Here is a 23,629-nt window from a genome sequence, read left to right as displayed (position 1 = left end):
TTCCCAGGATCAATCAAGTCTGGGAAAAGGTTATATACATAGCTGTGCAGAAATTTATGGCCCCAAGTAGCAAGAATAAACAGGACAGTGACTCACGAATCAAAACACAATCTTAAAGCTTTTTTTATTTTTTAGGGGGATAGTACTTAATACCTTAGCTACATTGAATGGAACTTTTGGCAATGCAAATTGCAGGTGCGGGCTCCCAATCTAGACTGAGACGACAGCAGGGGAGGGCAAAGGGTTATCTTCCACCCCAACCGCCATGCCAGGGCTCCAATATGGATTAGGCACCCCATGCTGGCAATCTGTGGCAGGAGATTGGGGGGAAGAGACCATCCTGCACAGCACTCAAGGCCAGAACAGCACTCAAGGCTAAAGCAAGTGTAGTTTGGCTGTCAGACCCAGTAGTTCAAGGCAGACCAGCGTAACAGTGCACCGGCCTCAGCTGAAAGGTTCCCAATGACATATAAGTGAAGCCAGAAATACAGGATACATTGCAACAGTGTTACCTAGTCTTCCAAAACGCTTTTTTAAAAAACCCAGTCAATGTGAGATTTCTCTTTCTTTCTTAGCAGAATACCAGACTATCTACCTCTATCTAATTCCGGGGCAGGCAACTCAGTGACTGGGTTCAGACAGCACAATAATCCACACTCAGTTGTTGAGTGTGGGTTGTCGTTGAACTGTGGGTTGCTGTTGAAACATGGGTTAGTGTGTTATCTAAACATAGCCACACTAACGAACCATGGTTTGTTAACCACAAACAATCCACAGTTCACAACCCAACAACAAACCATGAGTCCTCTTCATGAGTTGTTCGTGGTTAACAAACCGTGGTTTGTTAGCACAGCTGGATTCAGACAACACAATAACACACGTTTCGACAACCCACTGTTCAACGACAACCCACACTCAACCCACACTCAATCCTTGAGTATGGGTTATCATATTGTCTGAACCCAGCCACTGACTTCCAGATGTTTTGGGCAACAACTCCCGCAATCCTTGCCTATCCCTGGTCTAATTCAAGTAATCAAAATCTGGAGTGTTGGCTATTATACATCTATCTTTTAGTTTAAAATGCAATCTCACAGAATTACATAACTGTCACGTTCCTTCTTGCATACCCAGAACTGGGACATTAAAACTAACTTTGGCAAACCTATGCACCTTTATTCAGAATTATGTCCCACCAAGATCCATGCAGCTTAATCTCGAGTAAGGGTATATAAGACTGTAATTTAAATTGGTTGGAGCCAACTTAATATTTTTTTATATTAAATATAAAATTATATTAATTCAAGTTCTAAATATAGCAATGGCTTTGATGACAACATTAGGACAGATCTTACATAAAGATTGTACCAAGTAGTACTTCAGTACCAAAGGAAATACTCTCCTATTACAACACTTTGCAAGGCTTTCCTCCTTTCACAATCCTTCCTGCAAAAATAAATGCATTAGAATGTCCCTTGTGCAATTTGCTGATAATTCCAGTTTATATAACCGTTAGATACCCAAGTGACGAGCACACTATAAGCTGCCTAGATCAAATGTTTTATTCCCTCCACCCCCTTCCTGATACATGCTCTACAGGAAGCTACACTGAACAAACTAGTAGGTGGGGGCAGTAATTTCCTTCGGAATTAGGGATCACCATCTGCCAAAGTCAGATAGAAAAAGAATACTCCCAGAATTCAAGCAAAATTGTGGCTTTGCGTCACAGCGCCAGAAACAAAAGGGAAGAAAAAACAGCAAAGAGAAAGGAGGGAAATGGGAACCATCCAGACCTAGTCATCAAGACTAGGCTGTGTCTCCTCATGGCCTGTGTATAGGAAATCATGTAAGAGAAATGCAGGTTTTATTAAAATCAAAAAAAGAATACGAAGACACATGGGCTGCCCCACTAAACAGTATTTCTAAGTATCCTGATTTTTTCTAAGGGGAACCCTATGACAGGTAGTACATCCACAATCCTGATTTTTTTGTGTGTGCATAACACAAAAAGAGCTGCTCAATATTAGGCTGTTACCTTTGAAGCAAGACGTCTAACCGATTCACCCATTTGGTTCTGATGTTCCTGAGCAGGGGGGCAGTTCAAAGTTTTGATTGTACTGATACCAGCTGAGGTAACAACAGAAGGGGGTAACTGGCTGAGAGGAATCTCTTGACAGGGGTCACTGGCTGTGGGAAGAGAGACAGGCAGACACCAGGGTTATAACTAGTGATACTCATTTTGTGGTATAAATTATATATCTGTAATGTTGGAGATGTTTAGTCTTCTAGAGAAAGCTAAACACTGTTTGAACTCCCCAGCCCGTCCTCATGTGTTACCAGTTATGACTTCATTTATGTAGCTGCACATATTCAACACTCTGCTTTGAAGATATACTATGCTAATTCAGTGATACCATAACAGCAAATATCCAAATGAAAAACAGAAGGAAAAAACACGCATTTGAATTCCTTTGTAATAATAGAGACATGGCTGAAATTTACCCCATGGCTATATTTCACTTCAGAGTCCTACGGTAACAAAATCCCAGTATCTGATATGATATATACATCTGTATTGAAGAAGTGAACAAACAAGCATCTCCATATAGTTTGGTTGGGGTGAAAGCATCACACACACACGCCTTTCTCCCCAGCTCTCACCGCAACATGACAATTTCAAAATATGCTGGTTTCTGTATAAATAAAATCACTCGTATTCTCACAGAAAATTTTAAAACATTACCACATTTTGCCACACACACCCTAACTCCAGAAAAGTTACATGTCTGTATGCTGGGCATACACACCAGTTGTGAAATTCACTGGGCCTCATCTATAAAGAAGAGTTGGCAAAAGCCCCAGAAAAACAAGCAATAGAGTTGGATCCAGAGAAAAGCCTATGGAAGGTGACTTTTCTACCCCCTCCAACCCCTGGCATACCCTCAGCGACCCAAAAAGCCTGTCCTGAAGTTTGCAGCTGTGGCGTGTGGAGCTGAGGGAGAAGGGGGATCCCCAAAAATCAGGCAGAGGCACCTTTCATGAACAGAGTCCACATTTCAGGAATTCCTCTTTCTCCCCACAGACTTGCATGCCACAGCCCACCTCATTCAGCATGGTCCCCAAACCCTTGGAAGAGGCTCTTCAGGGAATGAGGGGATGCTGGGAAGAGGAGGGACAAGAAAGTCACCTGCCTGTCTCCTTCCACAAGCTTTTCTCTGGATCCAACCATGTCTGACTGTGAGTGTGTGAGCGGGGTAGGGAGGGGAAAGGTAAGTTAAAGGCATACTTTGTGCCCAACAGTAAAATCACTGAAAACTGGGACAATTCAGAGGTTCTACTAAGGCATCGACCTGGCCAAAAGGGAGAAAATAAATGCAGTCTTGAGTTTGTGGAACTGCCAGTGAGCCATACAAAAACAAGTAGGAGGTGACTGCCTCTCTTCACTATTACATTTCCACACTGCCCACTTTTTTTCTTTTAAAACAGACCTGATTTTGTTCCTTATTTCAGCTCCACAGTCCACTGAGCATTCTTTATATTTTAATAGTTGATCTGATAACCTTTCTTTAGCCAAAGATTCCCAGCTAATAGTTTCAGCTGAAGTTCTGCACCTTCTCTTCACTCAGTAGTTGCTGCCTCCAGCACATCATTTCTTTGGAAGCAGCCAGGAGCACCTTGCTGTCTCCAGCCTTCAAATTCATCCTGCACAACTTATATCTGCTCAACATGGGCAGAAAGAGAAACAGGGCTGACATACCCAGAATAGGATGTGGGCTCCACCCAGGGCCTCTTTCTCCTTCATTGCTGCCATTAGAGAAGTTGCTCTCCATCTCTCTCTGCCAAACATGATCTAAGAGAATGACAGGCTGCACAGCCAACACAATAATCCTTTCATTTACTTTCCCCCTTCTTGGGCTACCCTTAATTTTCTTCAGCATTTGCTTTTTCAAGACAGCTTTAGCTTCTTGACCTACGGCTTTTAGAACTTTATGCAGGATCTCTGTCAGTGCACTTATTCTCTCAAATGGCAAAAAAGTACACCCCAGAGAAAAGGACAGAAAAGTATTGCATCCTCATCCCCGTTGCCAATCGAGCAAACAACAGAAACCTTCTCGCCTTCCCATTAGTACAGGTTATCACAGGAGCCTGACTAATGAATAACAAAGCACAAGATGGAAAAGGACGTGGACCATGGATACTTCACAGCTTGTAAAAATTAAAACCTGATACACAAGGGAGTGTTTGGAAAACTGCAGAAGAATCAGACTGACTGCACATACCAAGAAAACCAGTACTGTACATATTACCATGCTTTTTAAGTTATTTATTTATTTACACAATGTATAGTCGACCTTTCAATCTGAATGACTGCTAAAGCCGCTTACAACAGATTATACAATTCAATACAAAGCTGTTAACTCATCTCAGAGGTGGGGTAGCTAAGTGAGATGTTGGGGGAGCATGGTTTTTAAAGTATCTCCACAACACTGTGGTGTTCCTGGTGCTGCTCTCCTTGTGGGGCCTGCAATGAGCCCAGGATAAATGTCCCTCAAGGAAGTGCAGATGTTAAGTGTCACTCAAGGATGGAGCCCTTCCTCATGCAAGCCAGACTGAATATGGCTTCTGGCTTGTCTTTTGGTGGTGGGACAGTTAAGAGAGAGAGGGGACATGAACTGGAGGAAACATAATGTTAAATCCTCTCCCCAGCTCTCTGATGTTCCTGCTGCCCTTAGGGACCTGTGGAAATCCCAGGGGATTTAAATAATAACTATTATCATAATCTAAAGCATCATTCAAAGTGCTGTACAAAATGAAAAACACAAAACAAACTCATAAAATTACAGCTGAAACCAGCAACCCCGCCCCTAAGGATAGCGGCATAAAAACCTTTACAAAATTCAAAGCAACAGATTAAAGAAAACGTAAAGCAGCATATTTAAAATCACTCACTGGTCTGTTGAAAGTTTAACAGATGCCTGCAGGACCTCCAGAAGGGAGCCCATTTCACAATGTTGGCACCACCACCAAGAAGGTCCTGTCTCCTTCACCCACCCATCTAACTTCACAAAACAGCCCCCTTCTAGGGATTGTGCTGCCAGGCGGCACTGGATGAATCCCACTTTGGTCTAGATTCGAGAGTCTAAAAGATGATGGGCTGTGTGAGGAAATAGGACTTTTTTTCACAGGTAATCAATCCAGGAAAACAGCTTGGGGAGGGAGGGTGTGTGTGTGTTATGAATGGTGAATTGACTTTTTCCTTCTATAAAGATCAGTTTGTGTAGCACATGTCCTAAAATGCAAATACAGTAGTTCACTTTACTGACCCTGCAAAAATAATCCTTTAAAAAAAGCTGTTTTCAACCATACCTTTGGGAGAAGAATTAGAGCTGGTGGAAGCAATTTGCCTCATGCGACTCCCATGGCAGCTAAGTGCCACAAGTTTGGAAATAATAGCAGTCTTCCCAAATCCCACATTTCCAACAACAGCAGCTCCCCTGGTTTCTGCCTGCTCTGTATTCTTCAACTTTTCCTCTATTGCTTGAAACAGCCAGTCTCTTCCGACAAACACAGAGTCCGTTGTTATGCTTGGCACTTCAAACAATAGCGGCTTCAGCAGAATGTCTTGAGGCTTATAGGGGACGAAACGTGCTGAGAGAAGGGAAAGAACTTGTTAGAAACAACATTTTATGCAATGAAAAATCGATTTAAGGCAAACGTATTCAAGCCTTAGAGAATGCGTACACATTTTCATGAAGTCAACATCTAAACTTTAAACAGTTTCCATTCAAGATTTCTACAATGCAAAGCTGTTTTTTTTATATCTATATATATATATATCTGTGTGCGCGTGCACATGAGCATGTATGTATAAGACATACACTTGTGTGATACTTGATGATTTGACATAGCAAGGTCAAGTTCTATGGGGGCTCACTATGAGACATTGTCAGATTCTTAAGAAAAAGGGAGCCCTGGGAAGAAGTTGTTTTCAGAAAACTTTAACCGACAAAATAAAGCAAAACTATAGTGCATTCTACCTTAAACTATACAATATGTGCAGTATATCTGTTTGGAATACAACATCAAGGCCGTTTCTCTTCTCCCTGCCCAAAATTTACACATGTGTGGAACTCAGTATAATTTGAGCAATGCAAAAGTACCAAGGCTGGCACCTTCTGGGAAGTCTTGACACTGACTCAGACAGCAAGGGACAAAATCATGGTAGCAAGAGATAAGCACAGGTGCAGCGGAGAAATCAATGGAAGAAGAGCTCTGCCAGACGGCAATTTTGATTTTTAGGCAGATTTTTGGACATCTCTGAGTCCAGAAACCCTTGCTCTGAGGAACCTGACACTCAGAAACCAGCCCATTTGCCTTCTGTAGACATATTCACCCCTTTCGCCCAGATTGCACTGGATAAACACCCAAGTGACAGGTAAGAGTCAAATGGGATGAGTGGGCTAATACAGCTTTCTCCTACGCAAACACCACTGCTTAGCACTTGCATTTCCTAGTAGGTAATAATGGCATCCTAAGAAATGACAATGCATTATTAATTTTTACTGAACTTATTTATAACCTTTTATTTCTTGCTGAACTCTCCCTCCAGCAGTATTGTGCCAAGGTAAGCGAATTGAGGTCCGCAATGGAGTATTCCTCTGTCCATCCAAATAGCTCAGGTCTTCTAGCTTGGTGGAACTTGTTGCTGTAATAACAATGTTATCTGGTCAGATTGATGGGCTGAAAGCTATATAGCATGGAACATCAGGTAAGGTATATATCATGAAACAGGACACAAATGAAATGCTCTCCAGTTCCTGTTACAGCTTGGATTATGGTCCCATCAGTAACACTGAACACAACCTACGTATCAGCCCTAATGTCTCTCCAAAGCCCATGTACCTTTTTAATTTGTGTAGGTTTACGCACAGGAAAAATACACAGAAACAGCAAAACTATGCTAGTTAGGGACTATGGCGTGCCAGCAGAAGTACACATCAGCATGTGTGCACAAGCATACAACCCCCAAATTCTTTTCCTAAACAGTCCTCTTTGACAGTCACATTATTGAACAAAATGATTCTCGTTTCTTTATAATTACAAACAGTGGTAGAGGGGTATAAGATGTGCAAGAAAAAACAGCCCATTTGTATACCATTTTGTTTTCCATTACAGAAGTGTGGGCAGGAAGCTAAAATATAGCGTGGAATGACACTACAGTTAAGGCCTCTTGTGGACAGACAGCTTACCACAATAGCGCTGCAACAGAGAAAGGATGATCTGCACAAAACATTAATGGAAAGAAAAGAACCCCACCACGGGTCCTTTAAAGAAGGAACAGTGCACGGTTTAGAAACCAAGAAACATAATCTGACCCTGTCTATCACTCATTCTTTTCTTTAGGTAAGGGACAGACAAGAAGCCAAAAGAAGTGGATCAGAGCTACAAAAGCTATACCACAAGCATGAAGACACAGGAACACAGGGAGCTGCCTTTTCACACCACTGGTCCATCTAGCCCAGTATTGTCAACACTGACTGGCAGCAGTTCTCCAGGATTTCGGGCAGGATTTTTCCCAGCCCTACTTGAAGGTGCCAAGGATCAAAGCTGGTACCTTCTGCATGCAGAGCATGTGCTCTACTGACCAAGCTGCACTGCCACCAATACAGCTACCATTTAGCTACCCATGATATGTCAATGGGAGAGGTACACCACTCTAGCTCCTAGCCCACTTGAGACAAAACAAACTATGGAAGCTGTTGTGAAGTTATAATTTTCTGCTGAGTTCCTTGGAGGGAGAATGTAATACAAAGATAATGCATAATAATAAACAATACCCCACCCCCACGCCCAAACTGGTCTGAAGTTCCTCACAGCATCTCACTATCTCCTCTGACAGCTCTGTCGCTTTGAAAACCATGGCCTTGAGCTTCCGCAGGAATGAAGTTAGTAAAATGCTAAATTACTATTTTCTTTTAAGATGTCAATCATTGCATCCCAAGGCCCTAAAATTCTAATGATTGATTACGCTTCAAGTGATTTTCCCGTTTGTTAAAATGTTCAAAATATCACGCATTCAAGACACTCTCCAGTGTTCCTTAGAAATCATCACATGAACAAAAACATTCTACACTGGAAAATAATTCTGTGCAGGGAAACAACCCTAAAGCATGTATAATTTTCTACTTCTAAAGAGTAAGAGACAATTTTTGAAATACCCTACCTCTGCCATAAACTGCTTTGCTCAAGGTCGCATTCCTTCAATTAAATGTGCTCCTTCGTGGTTTATATCTTTTTAAAATAAAATGACATCAGGAAAGCTTTAAAAGTGCTGATTTACTGTTAGGTGGTAGATAAGAGAAGACAAGGCGCTCACTGAATTTTCATAGCCAGTTTGGCAGTCAAATTATTTATTAAAGCCTCAGTATTTCCATGTCAAAACACAGCAAGGTAGCTAACCTGAATCTTCTGCCCCAATGAGTTCATTCAGAGTTATTGGCATTCCAAACCTTGCGAGCAGACAGTCCAAAATCTTGCAAGGAGACAGGCAGACACTTTGTACAGTATTTCACAGCATTCCAGAACATCAACAGCCACCCATTAATGGTAAGATTCTCAGCCCCTCTTTTTTGCAAAGATATATACACGTCCAACTATAAAAGCTTTTAAGAGGTTGTGAAATGTACTGGAAAATAAATTGGTCATCTTCAGAATTCATTAATAAGAGAAACCACACGAGAGTACCGAAGTTTAAAAAAGCAGTGGACATGATCCAAAGGTCTTGTGTAGACAGAACTGTACCTTAGCCAGAGCTTTTGCTGACATTTTTAGAGGCAAGCTGTATTTTAAATTTTAAAAGTAGCTTGCCTTTTCAGCACTGTGAGCATATGCAATAGAAACGTGAAAGAAATCTGTGGCTAACGATTAGGTCTTACCAGGAAAATCTCTCAGGCATATCCTATTGAAATGAATGGAAGTAGATTGCAAGTGACTTTATTAATATACGACGGGGGGGGGGGGTAGAGACCACACACCTAGTGATTATCATAATTTCAATGTTTGTATGATGCTTTCAAAAAGGAGCAGAATTGTCCACATTACATATAATTTAACTTGAAGGTTGTCTGGGGATCAAATGCACTGAAATGGAGGATTGACCCCCATTTAGGCTTTTTTTGCATTTGGCAGGAATCCACTCGCCTTCTACCCCATACTCCCCAGCAGGTACCCAATGAAACAGACACCAGAATACATCTTGTTTGCTCCTCTGATAATATTTAAAAGGGGAATCCATTTTTCCCTGAAGAAAATGATAAACTGATACATCTATTTTTTTAAAAGTATTTTGATATAAAAGCAACGGGGACAAGAGTTCATGAATTTAAGTGACATTCCACAATTGTATGAATAAAGATACTGAACCTCTTATAAGACCACCCCAGCGTGAAGTCTGTTTCTTTATGGCAAGAGCTAGCATTAAGCCATTAGCAAATATTTACATGAACCAAGTGCTCTTCTTAATCTGAAGGGTTTTTTTTTTAATTATTCTTTTTATTAGGGCTTTTTCCCTTTGAGAAAAATCAGGAATTTTGATGAGCTCCCTGAAAATATGTGCAATGTTCTAAACAACTTTTAAACCAATTAAATATGGCTATAAAACAAATTAGTAAAAAAAACAAGAAGTTAAAAATGAAGAACAGAAAATGGAAGTCTGTGTGGATAAAGTGACCAGAAAAGGAAAGAGAAGCAAAGTTACACCAACAGTCTGGGCCTGTGAAAATATGATGGATGGATACTATTTTTCTTGTTGTCTTTTAATGTTTTGATATTTTTACAATTTTAATATTGATGATTTAATTATATTTTTAACTTTTGTACACTAGTATTTATATTTCTATTTATAGGTTTTAACTGTACAAGTTTTAATGTTGTAAAGCCGCCTTGAGTCCCAGTATTGGGAAAAAGGCGGGATATAAATAAATATAACAACAACAACAACAACAACAGCAACTGAACAAACTTCAGTTAAATTTCCTTATTCCAGGGGTGCAGAACCTCTTTCAGCCTGAGGGCTGAAGTAACTTCTCAGGGGCCACAATCTAGTGGTGGGTGGGGCCGAAGGCAAAAGGGGCAGGTTCAAAATACCAAAAATACCAGTATATTTGAATTTAAAGCCTTTACTGCCAGTAACTAACTGTAAAATAGGCATTTCAACAGTTTAGAATGGAGGGAAAACTGAACAAACAATTGGTAGTTGGGGGAAAGGGTGGGGCCAGGGCATTTTGGGGAAACCCGGAGGGCCGGACTTAAACCTTCAGAGAGCCCAATTTGGTGCCTGGGCCTGAGGTTTTGCTCCCTTCCCTTACTCCATAGCAGATAACAAAGGTTTAGGAATACAGGTAAATTAGATCAAAATAAGGGTTATCCCATCACTATGTGTAGGTTCCTGTTCAGGGACAGAGCATTCAGAATAAGACTGCAAACATTCAAAATATTTTCTGGGCTGGTTCACACTTGTTCCCATTTGTATGAAGAAGTAGTGCAGGAGCCTAAAGTACATGTGTAGCCAGGTGCACTTGAACAGAGCAATTATCTTGATTACAGAAGCTCCAAGGATCACGATCACAGGAATGTATTCCAACCATCCCCAGTTCTCACAGAAAGTGGGAAGCACGAATTTGATCTACTCATATATAGTTAAGTCAATCCCTTCTTTACTATTAGCTGGAACAGGTAGCTAATTTCCTCTTTAGCTATTAACTGGACAAGTTTACAACTGGAAGATCTACTTGTCTGCCAAGATCTGAGGTTCCATTTCTGTCCATTCACAAAAAAATAACTTCAGGCAGTAGTCCTAGGGGCCAATTTGCTGGTAAAAATCATCCACTTAAGTGATGATCCTACCCCCTCCATATACTTAAGTAACTGTGCTTTTATCCGCCCAGCAGTTGGAAACTTTCAGTTTTAGTCATCATCACCTGTCAGCCATCTTGTCAATCCTATCAAGACCAGCTCTCAAAATTGACCTGGGCAATCTTGTATTGGAGAAGGGAGGATGAACATGTGTACACCCCAGGGTGATCAAGGGCATGGTCTTGTCTGGATAGGCAGCCACATCTCAGCGCTGCTGTCATGAAATTCACTGAGGGGGAAGGGTTCACAGTGCACTGCCTCTACAACATTCATGCACCCCCAAGGATCATAGCAAATACGCTGCCATCATGAATAATTTGTAAGACTCAGGAAGACAGAAAACAATCCAGCTGGAAGCAGCAGCACTACGACATGCTAGGGCAGGAACTTGAACCCAGTGGCTTCTTTCTTCCAAACCTTGGAACAGTCATGCAAGGACAGGCTAGGATTTAATAGCTCTTCTCCATGCCAGGATTGTTCAGCAGCAGCACTTACAGGGGACAAGGCATGTTCCTCTCTGAGTGTGGGAACAGCAAACAGGGTTCATGTAGTGAAAAGCTGCCGGACCCGAGTCTGCACTTGCATGGCCATCCCAAGGCCAAGAGAAGTGAATAACTGGTGAATAAATGGTGGGACTGCCCATCCCTTTAATATACAAGTACAGTGGATTAAGGTATGCAGAAAATCATGTCTTACTGGCTCATTAAACCAGAGGTAGGCAACTTCAAGGGGTCTGCGGGCTATTTTCCCCCCATGGACTCACACACACACATACACACACGGGCCGTGGTCCTGCCAGTGCTGCACCTCTGAACTAGGCAAAAAAAGCTCGCAGCTTGCAAACTGCAGATGTTTTTGCCACTGCCACAAATTCCAACAGTGTGGTGGTGGGGGCAGCGGGGCTGCACTGGGGAGTGGTGGAGGTGCATGAAGTTCACAAGCTGCATATTGCCCCCCCCCCTGCATTAGACTAATGAAAAGTATTCAGAACAAAATAGCTAAACACTGATAACTTTGATTATAAAATCAATAAAATGAGGAATACAAGTATTTTAAGTGATCTGGGATGACACATAAATTAGAGATTCCTCTCTATCTATTTCATTAATGATTTCCAGTGCGCTACAGCTGATAGTTAGAAAATACCTTTTATGCAAATCTATACTGTTTCAGGAATTAAAACAGTAAAGCAGGGATAAACCACCTGCACACACATACACACACACACACACACCCCCGCAGGGTGCCCTGACCCTCCTACTGCCACTGAATTTTACCTCTGCCTGTATTCTCTACTCCCTCTGCTAGAGATCCCCATAGAGATTGCTCTTCCTCCGGCACTGCTAGCAGCAATGAAAGAGCAATCTATATCAGGATCAATGAGATGTATACGTGCATGCAGCTCCCAAACCCAAGGCAGCATTACATGCAGCCCTCAAAGCTGAAAAGGTTGTGCATCCCTGCAGTAAAGAGAAGTGACAATAGTGCTGGAGTATAAAGAAAGAAACAGCCCTGCTAACTGGAATTCAGATTGATGCTTCACAGTCTGAATAGAATCAACTTCTGAACTTTTAAATGAAGGTATCATTCAAAGAAAATGTGCATTTACACATGCACCGAAAATGTGCACACATGTTCTGCTCTAGTATGTGAACCAGGATTAATATCACTTCACTATATTAAACAAACACTACAATAGCATAACTGACTTGACATAACTGGAAGGGTTCAGCAAACTCGGTCCCAATAATTGATTCAGCATAGTTGGCTGTTGCAGAAAAACAGCTTTTACCAATCACATGGGCTGTAGGGAAGCATATAAAGGGACTCTAGTCTGAGCTGAGGCTTAAGCAGTTGGGCAGCTTCCCTAAGCTCATTCAGACAGCCTCAGGGATTTCACAGCTCCTTACATTCCACAGCTTGAACATGTCCCTGAACTAGCTAGCTCAGGGATTGAACTGTTTCCCTGGAGTTTCAAAAACCAACGTTAGGGGTCTTTTGCAGCTTCCTTCTAGAATCCAGGATTTAGATAAAAAAAACAGATACAATTTTGAAAAAGATATTTTTAAGTCATACAAAAAACAAGGGCAGCCATGTTGGCTATGAGAAAAATTCCAAAATACATACAGTGTAATAATGCTTTTATTAGACCAACTATATGGATTTTGGAATTTTGAGAAAGCACACCAAGAAAAGAAGGTACTTTTTATAACACAGAAAATGAAAAGATGAGCTTTAATAAAGACCAGTGGCACAAGGACCTAAAGGATTTCAGAACTGGAGCTCAAGGTCAGAACTACAGTCAGCCTGATGATAAATCTTGAAAGCCCTTATTTCCTTTTCTTCCTTTTTTTCCAGCTTGTTGGAAGGAAGGAATTGGAAGAACCTTGATCTGGATCACGATCCTTAAGCCATTCCTTAGGTAACGTGCCCATTTAGATTTCTGGGCTAGATCTAAACCCTCTGTAGCTGCCCCAGTACAAAAGCCAGAACACAGTGCAAGCAGAGTCTGTCAAGGCCAAATTAGAGGTCTCGGTTGAAGTCTGTACATTGGTCACCTACAGAAGTCATGTCAGAGAAAATAGCAGCCAAAGTTCATTCAGAAATCAAAGAACATAATCCAAATGGCTTTACGGACTTCTGGCAAAGTGGAGAAGTTCTTCTCCCAAACAAGGAAGTCAGCTATCATGTCCCTCCAACATAGGGCATTTACCACCATGTTATATTTTTAAAGAGTAACCCACTGCACCATAAGCACATGGCTGGAAAATATCTACTCCCCAGCTTCTACAAGAAACCTGTCCAGTACAAAAGTAAAAACTGACGGAAAACTCCGTAACTATTCTGCACAAGAAAAACAACAGAGCTGAGAGAAACAAGTCTCTGAGAAGAAGAAGAAAAAAATTGAACAGGTGTAGACAGGACAATCTCTCTACTCAAAGGGAAGGCCAAGAGCACCAGCTCCCTGACTAGAATTCTAGGAAGTTCTGTGGCTGCTCTGTGTAGGGACCCAATTGTAGAACCACACAGAGGCAGTCAATTTACTGTAAAAATCAGTATATTCTACACAACTGATAATAAAGGTTAATTATGGGCATTAACACATGTTCCCCTAGACGTTTTCCAGACTTTTTCCTCCTCACACAATAACGGGTGTCTTTTCTTAAGGAAGCATTCTGTTGTAGGGATCTCATGATTTTCTCAGCCCTCAACCTGCAACATTTTGTTGCTAAGAAAAAATTATTATTCACTTCCACTGCAATCATTAAGGCAGTTATATGAAATATGGCTGTATAGTGTCATGGTCCCCCTACTAGACTGTACTTGTGACAGCACTAGTGACACAACCTATCTGCATTGTTGTATATACCTTTAAACGCTTTTAAAAGCGTTATTGTTTTACCGTTTTTCTCACTTAATTTAGTGGCAGAGTGGTTCCTGCGATACATCACTCTAACAGCAGAACACATTTCACTCCTTACTTCCTTTTTTAATGTAAAGAGCACAAAGAAGATGACTTCATCTCCACACAGCAAGATCCCACAACTTTGCAGACCTTTTTACTTTGGTTTAATTTTTTTGTATTAGTCTGTACGCTACCCTTCACTGGTGCTGATTCTCCCACCTGCCTTTCCATTTTATGGAAATCAAATATAATTTGATGGGAACTGGGCCATGCTATTGGGAGTAGAGCACTAAAAGGAACAATGCTTTAAAAACAAGGAAGATCTGAAACACATTCAATGCTCACTCCCCTCAATTTTTCCTTACCTGCAACAGAATTAGGTCGAGGCATTACTAATGAACCAGAGCTTTGAGTATATGTAACAGGGCCATCTCCAGAAGCTTCTACTTTTGGCAGACTTTCCGAAGACCCAACAGTCTCCTCTTCTGCAACTGGCGAACAATTATCTGCCCTTCGTTCATGCATAATTCCTTGATGTGCAGCAGTTCTGAGACTCCCGTCTTTACTCCATTCCAAGCTAGATCCACTACGGTCATCGTTTTCAGATGAACTTGTAACTGTTGCTAACAAACAAAAACAAAAAGAGGAAACCCATAATTTCTAAATGAAAGAATGATGTTATGTGTACAGTTTTGTAGCATTCTTTGATAAGCAGGGCAATGCAACAATATGTTGCAGTGTGGAGTGGTCGTATTCAGGGTGTTCCAGTCATTCCTTTTCTCCATTTGGGTTTTTTCCCTAGGTGTGGGGCAGACACACTTGTTCCTAGTCCCAACTACATTAAAGTATTTTATTTCTTCATTGATGTCTATGAGCACCTCTCAGTTCTGTCCCTGGGACATTTTAAAATAGCTTCTCAGTATGAACAAGAAATGTACCTATCTAGACAATAATATAGTTTTGTCTACAATATTTATCTCTATCTGTCCCTTCCTCCCTACTTCTTGTCCAGCCACCATTTCATCCCTCTTCCCAACCACTTCATTCCATTAGCCCTCCCACCCAGTTGTCAGGTTTTCTGTTTCTGTCAATATTCCAGGCCACTGAGTTATTGTGCTGTTTTGTAGTGGGGAGAGGGACAAAGGATGTTTTCCTTAAGGTTTTTCATTCCCCTGCAAATCTTGGGGTTACCTTGAGTCTGCTGATAGCTGGATGTTTGGGCTACATTGGAAAAAGAAAACCTGAAATGGTGTTACAACGAATGATACTACGAGATCAATTTGACAAGCTGACAAGTTCTTTCAAGACACACTAACTCAGAATCCTTGGGTTGGTTTCAGTGGGAAAACACAGGACAGCCATTGTTCATGCTTATAGATGCAACTATGTATGCCTCAAAATTTAAGGATTTATGGCATGAAAAGCATGACCTCCTATCTCAAGAATACTATAAAGTATTCAAATACTATAAAGAGTTGTAAGGATTTGATGAAAGCCCTACACTGCTTCTGTATGACAGAATTATTAAAGTTTTTGATTAAAGAAAGAACTTGGCCTTTTGATATATTATGAACTTAGTGTCCCTTCTGATTTAATAATCATGGGGAAGAGGTGGGTCAGGAAAGATTTCCAGTCAGGTTTCTAATACTGAATAGAAGGCATATTGCCAGATTTCCCTTCTCATTTTGGCCTCTAGCCCAGACTTTTCTCTTACTTAGCTCACTGCAAAAGATGAAAATCTGCCCTCACCTCTATTATGTCAGTGGAGGCAGAGACAATTTCAACTAAGGCAATAAAACACTAAAAAAGAAGGAAAGAAGCCTGAGCCAGCAGAAAGTGTGGGAGAGGGAGGGGAAGGGTAGTTCTCCACTCAAAGGGCCTACTGGCCCAGAATAACATAGCAGGAATGGAAATACAAAGGAATCCTACTTAAGTAGTATGGAAGAACAAGCTATTTTCATGGTTGGGTAAAGTCTGCCAAAAACCTTTACAAAAGATATACTTGCTAAAATCTGTACTGAATGAGCATTTAATACTATTAATACATTTGCATGTACAGCTATAGTGTTCACCAAAAATGGAAGGGTTGCTTTGAAAAATTGAAGCCCCCTCCCACCCTCCCAAATGAATGCAGAATAATTAAGTTTCCAAGGAACTCATGCGACTGAGGATACTTACTGGTGTGCAAGTTCATTTCCATTTCCATTCCATTTTCCCTTCCCTCTTCTCATATAGGGAGGTTTGCAAAGCATACTGTGCAGGCTAGCTTTCAGAATCATTACTGTCTTTCAGGATTTGCAGGGAAATGTGTGGGATGGAGTGTTTTATTTTAAATCAACCATGTTACACAACAGAATATCCTATACGTTTTCACAACAGTCTTGAGAGCAGAAGGTGTATGTGTGTTTGTGTACATACATGCATACACACACACACACACACACACACACTTCCGAGATCCATATCATCCAACTATCTTTCTGGTGGCTTTCTTTTTTATGCTCTAAAGCTCTTTTGTCTAACCCTCAAGCTTGATTTCTCCCACACTGCCTTTCACTCCTGGTTTTGAATTAATCATTCAAACTATTCTTCAATACAAAGATGCCTCCTCCATATTCACCATCATAAATATATCTATATATAGTTATGATGAAATGTTTCAGCCTCTCTTAATACAAAAACAGCATTTCACCAGTATCTCCATTGTCTGCCTTCAACAGCATACCTCTTTGACCATAACTACTGCTCTTGCCACTGCAGAAGGAACAAACACCAGAATGATTCAGAAGCAGGACAGCAATATGCTCTGCCAATTACCACTTTCCATGCTACCAACTCTGCTCTATAAAAGCTAGCATCGTCTTGAAGAGTAATGATTCCATGAGAAAACATAGGAGGGTGTCTCCATGAGCGATTTACTGTGAGGTTGCTGCGTTCAGAGGTCGTTCAGGGTACATGATGCTGTGGCCATCTCGCAGCCACCCCGAAGTTTTGCGCTGAAAACCAGCTTCTTCTGAGACTACTTTTAGTCCAGTTGTTTTCCTTAATTCAGCTTGACTGTGCTTCTGTTGTGGTGTGCATCACCCTCCGCATTTACTCTGACATGATTTCTCTGTGTGTCTTTCACCTGGCCGTGACCTCACTGACTCGGTCAAGGGGCATTTCCCCAAGGTTTTCCCCACCTGTGTTTCCCCAGTGTTTCTGCCATTTCACAGCTGGCCATCGGAGTTCTGAGCTACCTCATGGCATTTACTTCACCTTGCCTACCACTAAACTCTGGTGGCCATCCCTGCAAAGTATAGGTGTGCTCCAAGCAGCCTCTAACTTTTTTTTTAAAAGTAAAGAATTAAAGCGAAATAGCACTTTTCTCAGCAGTACTAACACCTCCTATCTCACTATTGCACATTTGCCAGCAATTCCTCTACCCCCTAACTCACTATCTCACAATAGTGCGATAGTCAGTGAAATAGGAGGTGTAGGTACTGCAGAAAAAACACTATTTTGCTTTAATACTATCTCACTATCGCGCATTTGCCAGCAATTCCTATAGCCCCTAACTCGTTATCTCACTATTTCACTATCTCACTATGTGGTATTAAAGGGAAATTAAAAAAAAAATAGGTAGAATCAGGCATAGGTTGGGGAAACAGGTGTCTCCTCAGAAGTAACTCCCATTGAGGTCAATGAGGCTTGGTCCCTAAATGTCAATGCTGTGTTTCTCTACTGCTTGCTTTGTTGCTGTAAGGAAGTAATTAATGCGAAGCTTCACTCCATCGCATTACGGGAGCTTCAGGGGAAGGAGACGGGGTAGAGCCTGGAGGGGGGGGGGAGCCTCTCTTATTGGTTGAGCAGCCCCTGCCAGTCTGATGACGTTCACTCCAACCTCCCCACTCCACCTGGAAGTATGTTCCTGTGAAGCGACTTAGAATGGTGCAGTGCACTCATTTGTGGAGCCCTGTGTGGACGAAAGCCGGTTCCTTGAAAAATCCGGATCAGCCACCGTTCACTTCTCCTTCCATTGTCACGGAGACACCCCATAGGTGTCTAAACTACCATCTTTTCCCACATGTAATTCACATTTCACACCAGGCACATAGCAACATTATGCCGGCTACAGAAGGCAGCTACATTTCCAGAGAGACAAGTTGTAGTAGGATAACTTCCAACTAACACAGGCAGCACTATGGATGAACCCTCTTTCTTTGAACACTGCAGTACTAGAACAGTCAGCCACCATTAGTTTAATGACACACAGATACAAACATACTTATATGCATATATGATGCTTCAATATACTGAGTCAGACCCTGGGTCCATCTAGCCCAGTACTGTCGACACTGACTGGCGGCAGCTCTCCAGGGCTTGAGGCAGGAGTCTTGGCCAGTCCTACCTGGAGATGTCAGGGATTGAACCTGGGACCTTCCTCATAAGAAGCATATGCTCTTCCTCATAAGAAGTATACCACTGAGCTATGCTCCTCTCCACACCATATACACTCTTACCCACACAAACAGCGAGTTTTTCCACTCTTGCAACACTGTCAAACCATTCCATGAACCTGGCTGCAATGATAAAAAGAATGGAAAGATTTCCAGGAGGGGGATTTTTCTCGCTCTTTTTGCAAAAGAGAAAATGCAGAAGTAGCAGAATAAGAAAAATAAACCTTTTAGTGCTTTAACTAAGTTCTCAATATGCTCTACATACATTATTATAGTAATCTTTAGAACCCTACATGGCTGATAGGTATTGATCCTTTATTACAGATGGGATTAAGGTTGAGAGACCATGTCCTACTTAAGACTGCCAACAAATTCTTGGTTGTAGTGAAATTTGAACTGGGGGCTTTGAGATTCATTGCTCATGCTCTTAACCACTGTATTACACCAGTATAGTTATCCTCTTCGGCAGCATAACTACATCCTTTCCCATCCGATTCATGGGATCTAATGATCATAGTATAGCCACTGCAGTGCAGAAATTCAGGATTCCACCCGCCACTCAAGCCTAATGGTGGTTTATATCAAAAGGAAGTTTAGGAACGACTACATGCCTACAAGAAAAAGAGAAGAGAACCACTGAGGATGGCATAATTATTTCTAGTGAGAGAGGACTTTAAAAATTTTTTGGAGCATGGAGATTTTGGAATTGGAGCCAAATACTAACAGGAATCAAGCCAAGAGGGCTTTAGCTCTAGCTCTATATAACCCTTACAGTCTCATAGCGGCCCACCTGCTGATACAGAAAAGCAAGCAGCAAAACAGATAGCTAGAAGTCAGTGCATTACTAGGAATTAAACTGCTTACCTATAATTCCACTGTCCTTGCTTTCTAATGTGGAGCTTGGGCTGCTAATGGTCCCACAGGGACTACTTTTGTTGGCTGCAGTTTTGCCAGCACAGCTATTCAGAGTTGAGCAAGGACTATCGGTGCTAGGCGACGTAGTGCTGCTTGTTAGTGTAGAACAGGGGCTGACTCTTTGACTAGCTACTGTGCACTGCAAAATGAATGAAAGAAAGAATCAACACACAGAGCACAGCATATACATCTATGATGAGGACACAGTTAATACATAGAAAACTAAACAAACTTAAAGTAAACACATGCATTTTTCCAAGAACATTTTTAAAAGGAGTTCTTGGATCCCTCCAAGAGGGTAGGGAAATCAATGACTACTTATGGCACTATGCCATCTTATGGCCCCTTAGTACTGTAACTAAGTTCTGTAAAGTTCAGTGTATTGTTTCTGAAACACTGGTTAGTGAAAAAAGATAAGAGAAAACCACACTGAGAGACAGCAACATGAAAACCAGGACTTATTCAGGATGATGGTCAAATGCAGACCATGGTTCATTGGCGATTCAAAAATGAAACAAAAAATTAACAAAATCTGGTTTAAAAACCTTTGTCACAAATGATTAAAATTCTTCTAGAATAAGACACTGATAGGTCATCTAGTTCCTCTTGCTTTACATTATAGTCACTTGTCACCTCCCAGCATCCCACAAGAGATTAGACAGATTATTAAGTACCTGTGAGACAAAATCACGCAGTTAAAAATATACATGTGCAAAAACAGATGGCATAAACAAGTGAGCCATGCCTGCTGCATTATATAGAAAAAAGAAGACATCTGCATCATTACTCAGATCTGATTTCCAAATGCAAAAGCAAAAAAACCTGTATGCTGAGAAGTTTTCTGCTACCCAAGAATTTTTAAGGTCTCCACCAAGCCAGATAACACATCCTTAGTTTATTGTAGTTACAACTAGTGCCTGTGAAGGAGAGGGGCACACACACTAACATATTATTTATTATTACTATTATTTATTATTATTTAAATCCCTCATAGACCCAGTTGCTTGAAACATCTGATTAAAATTATCATTCAGTGTGTTCTCATAGTTCTATCCAGCTTAGTTTTAAATATTTTTCTTGTAGGGAAAGGCACAGAGAAGATCAAGTCACAGCTCTATTTATTTTTTCATCAGTCCTTTCGACAAATGTACCAGGCATATGCATTAGTATAAGTAAGCATTATTGTGTGCTAGCAAGTTTCTTATTAAATATTTTGAAAATCAAGGAGTTGTTGGCATCTCAGATTTAGCCAGAGTACTATTTATAACTTATTTCCACTACCATACCATAGTTTCATGTTTTTCTTCTGCAGAGATATGGGCAGAGCTTGGAATCCCTTCTCCCAGTAAAAATCCGAGCCTTGTCATTAGTTCCTGAGCTGCTGGTGAACAGCTTGATTCTTTCTCTGACTTTGTTTCTGTGCACAAAAGAAGAAGAAAAGAATCTATGAAGCAGGGCTACAGAGACATATTTTTCAAGAGTAACAAAAACAAGCTTCTTTCAAGCTTTAATTCTCTCTTGGGACTATAAGAATACAGCTTCCAACAGAGGGGTAAATAATGAGTATGAAGTGGATATCAATGGGTATTATTTTCTTGTATTCCAAAGCATTATGTACTAAATCAAGTTTCCACAAGCTGGTACCCTCCAGATGTGTTGGACTACACCTCCCATGTCCCCCAGCCACTATGGCCAATTACCCTACTGGCTGGGATGATTGAAGATGTAGTCCAACACAGCAGGAGGGCGCCTGTTTGGGGGAGGTTGTACTGAAGTTTAAAAGTTAGGACATAATCCCACCAATGTGAATCAGCTTTAGGTCCTCAATGCACATCACGTTTGAATCAAAGTGTCAAACACCACATGACAGCTGGGGGCAGCACATGACTAAGGGCAGCACATGACAGCTGGGGGTTAGACTCAATGGTCTTATAGGCCCATTCCAACCCCACTATTCTATGATTCTATGATCTAGATCTCCAGTGACTGACTTTAAAAAACAAAAAACAGTGGCACTGGGGAAGGGCATGTTTAATTGGATATCCTGATGATGCACGCACGCACTCTATCTGATGTTGCTATGACCTCAACAGGAGAAAACATGAGAGGTACCCAATACAGTACTGGCATGCTTCTTCACTATGGAGCTAATAGCAGCTTCAAGGATGATTTAGAATGTGGAAATAGTGCAGGAGGAATAGGTGAAAACACCTTCTCTGCCAGTGCCATTTGCCACAGGTCTACTAATCAGTGTGTTGTTTTTTCAACCCACTAGAGATTCAGTCACATTTATTTTGTCCCTCATCTATTTTCACATCTATTTTGTCCCTCAAAGTGCTTCTCTATGGCTCATTTATGCTAACAGATATTTTCACACATCCCTGAAATAGTCTATCAGTGCAATATCAGGGAAATCGGAGGACTGATTCTGGGGAATACATCAGTCAGTAGACAAACAAGTATTAATTTTACCATCATCATGCCTACCTGTGCAACTAGCTCAAATATTGTCAAGCTTTGAGTTTTATGCCATATCATATTTTATTATTTTCACTGGAGTAGTTATTGCATTTTAACTTGTTTTATTTTCTTTATTTTATATTACAAACTACCCTGAAAACATTTTGTTATACTGTGGCCTATAAATGCTGCAGCCAAGCAAGCAAGCAAGCAAGCAAGCAAATATTCTTTGTGAAATGCTTTTCTCTATTAATTCCTGTATACAAGTGCTACTGTAACGCAGAACCGAGATGACCTTTAATAAGACAATGAATCTCAACAACTGGCTCAGAAGGAATAACTGAAACACAATTCCACTTGCCTATTGTAGACAAGACGTCCGCTTAATCTTGAGCTAAACTATCAAAACAGCCTGGGTCCTCAATATAAAGGATTTAACAGTTTTTCCAATATCCTCCAAATGATGAAAACACCTCCTTGTTTCTCTTCCAATCGTGTCTTCCAATCTTTCAAAATATTTACAGCTTTATTTTACACAGCATCTAATTCCCATAGAAAGTAATCTTCTGTTTCTTAATGCTGTTCCTTAACAACAGGTTGTATCTAATAGTAGGCTAGCAGAAAAAGTAGAAGAGGTGGCATTGTTCCCCTAGTGGTTGTGCAAGCAGCCATGGAACAACTAGCACAAGTAATGCTTTGCTTAATTTAGTCGCATGTAATACAATATTTATTTAAACCATGGTATGTTGTCCTTCCCAGGGTTTGTCTGGCAGGTGATCGAACAAACCATGGTTTGTTTTCTTAGTCCCTCAATTGTTTATTTCCCTCCTCCTTCACCCATTCCCTCCCTGTATCCCAAATGCCTTTGTGTCACTGCAGTACACGCATGTAAAGAGGCTGGGTTTTTTAACCACTCTTGCCTGCTGTCTCTGTAGTTTGGCAAAACAACTCATGAACAACCAATGATTTTGGGTTCGCATGTAGTGACAACCCTAGTTCACAACCCAACAACAAACCATGGATACTCTTCACAAGTTGGTTGTGGTTAACAACCCACAATTAACCCATAGTCCCGGATTCGCACGTAACAACCCACAATTCAACAACCTATTCTATGGGGCTGTTCACACGTAACAGCAGCAAATTGTGGGTTAACTAATTAATTAACCTGCAGTTAATCATGATTAATTAATCACGATTTGCTGTTACACATGCCAGGCATGCTCCGCAGCCTTTTTGAATACTCAACCCCAAATCAGGCCGATCTTGCTGTGTAATGTCTGAACCCAGATACTATGATCTGGTTTGCATGATATGACAGCCCACGGATTAAACAATACAGGGGTTGTTGTGCACGAGCAGGAGAGAATCGGTGCACTGCCTGCGGCACGCCCCCACTTCCACTTTTACTCAGCAATCCATGAATGGTTCCATCGTAGGTTGCTGAGTGTGTCATCCAAACCTGGACCACTGGGTTGTTTAGGGGCTAAACAAC

At 41.2% G+C, this 23,629-nt stretch overlaps 2 protein-coding genes across 2 annotated transcripts in view; one reads left to right on the top strand and one right to left on the bottom strand.

Annotated features, from left to right (window-relative positions):
• The window catches only part of WDSUB1 (WD repeat, sterile alpha motif and U-box domain containing 1), an 88,732-nt gene extending 79,296 nt beyond the window's left edge, over window positions 1-9,436 (top strand). Inside the window, exon 12 of the mRNA XM_084811267.1 lies at window positions 7,405-9,436. The gene's annotated coding sequence lies outside the window, so the exon portion shown is untranslated. The remainder of the gene's footprint in view (window positions 1-7,404) is intronic.
• The window catches only part of TANC1 (tetratricopeptide repeat, ankyrin repeat and coiled-coil containing 1), a 178,937-nt gene that overhangs the window by 38,921 nt on the left and 116,387 nt on the right, over window positions 1-23,629 (bottom strand). Inside the window, exons 5-10 of the mRNA XM_084811226.1 lie at window positions 20,961-21,091; window positions 19,624-19,813; window positions 14,686-14,943; window positions 6,581-6,706; window positions 5,368-5,649; window positions 2,036-2,187 (exon numbers count right to left, since the gene is read on the bottom strand). Of these exons, the coding sequence (XP_084667352.1) occupies window positions 2,036-2,187; window positions 5,368-5,649; window positions 6,581-6,706; window positions 14,686-14,943; window positions 19,624-19,813; window positions 20,961-21,091 (1,139 nt within the window). The remainder of the gene's footprint in view (window positions 1-2,035; window positions 2,188-5,367; window positions 5,650-6,580; window positions 6,707-14,685; window positions 14,944-19,623; window positions 19,814-20,960; window positions 21,092-23,629) is intronic.

This window comes from Heloderma suspectum, chromosome 1 (genome assembly GCF_057233095.1).
Source record: "Heloderma suspectum isolate Gila_16-S chromosome 1, 16-S_ref, whole genome shotgun sequence".
Taxonomy (NCBI): domain Eukaryota; kingdom Metazoa; phylum Chordata; class Lepidosauria; order Squamata; family Helodermatidae; genus Heloderma; species Heloderma suspectum.
The sequence above is the reverse complement of the archived record's forward strand: the minus strand, read 5'-3'. Positions and strand labels throughout refer to the sequence as shown.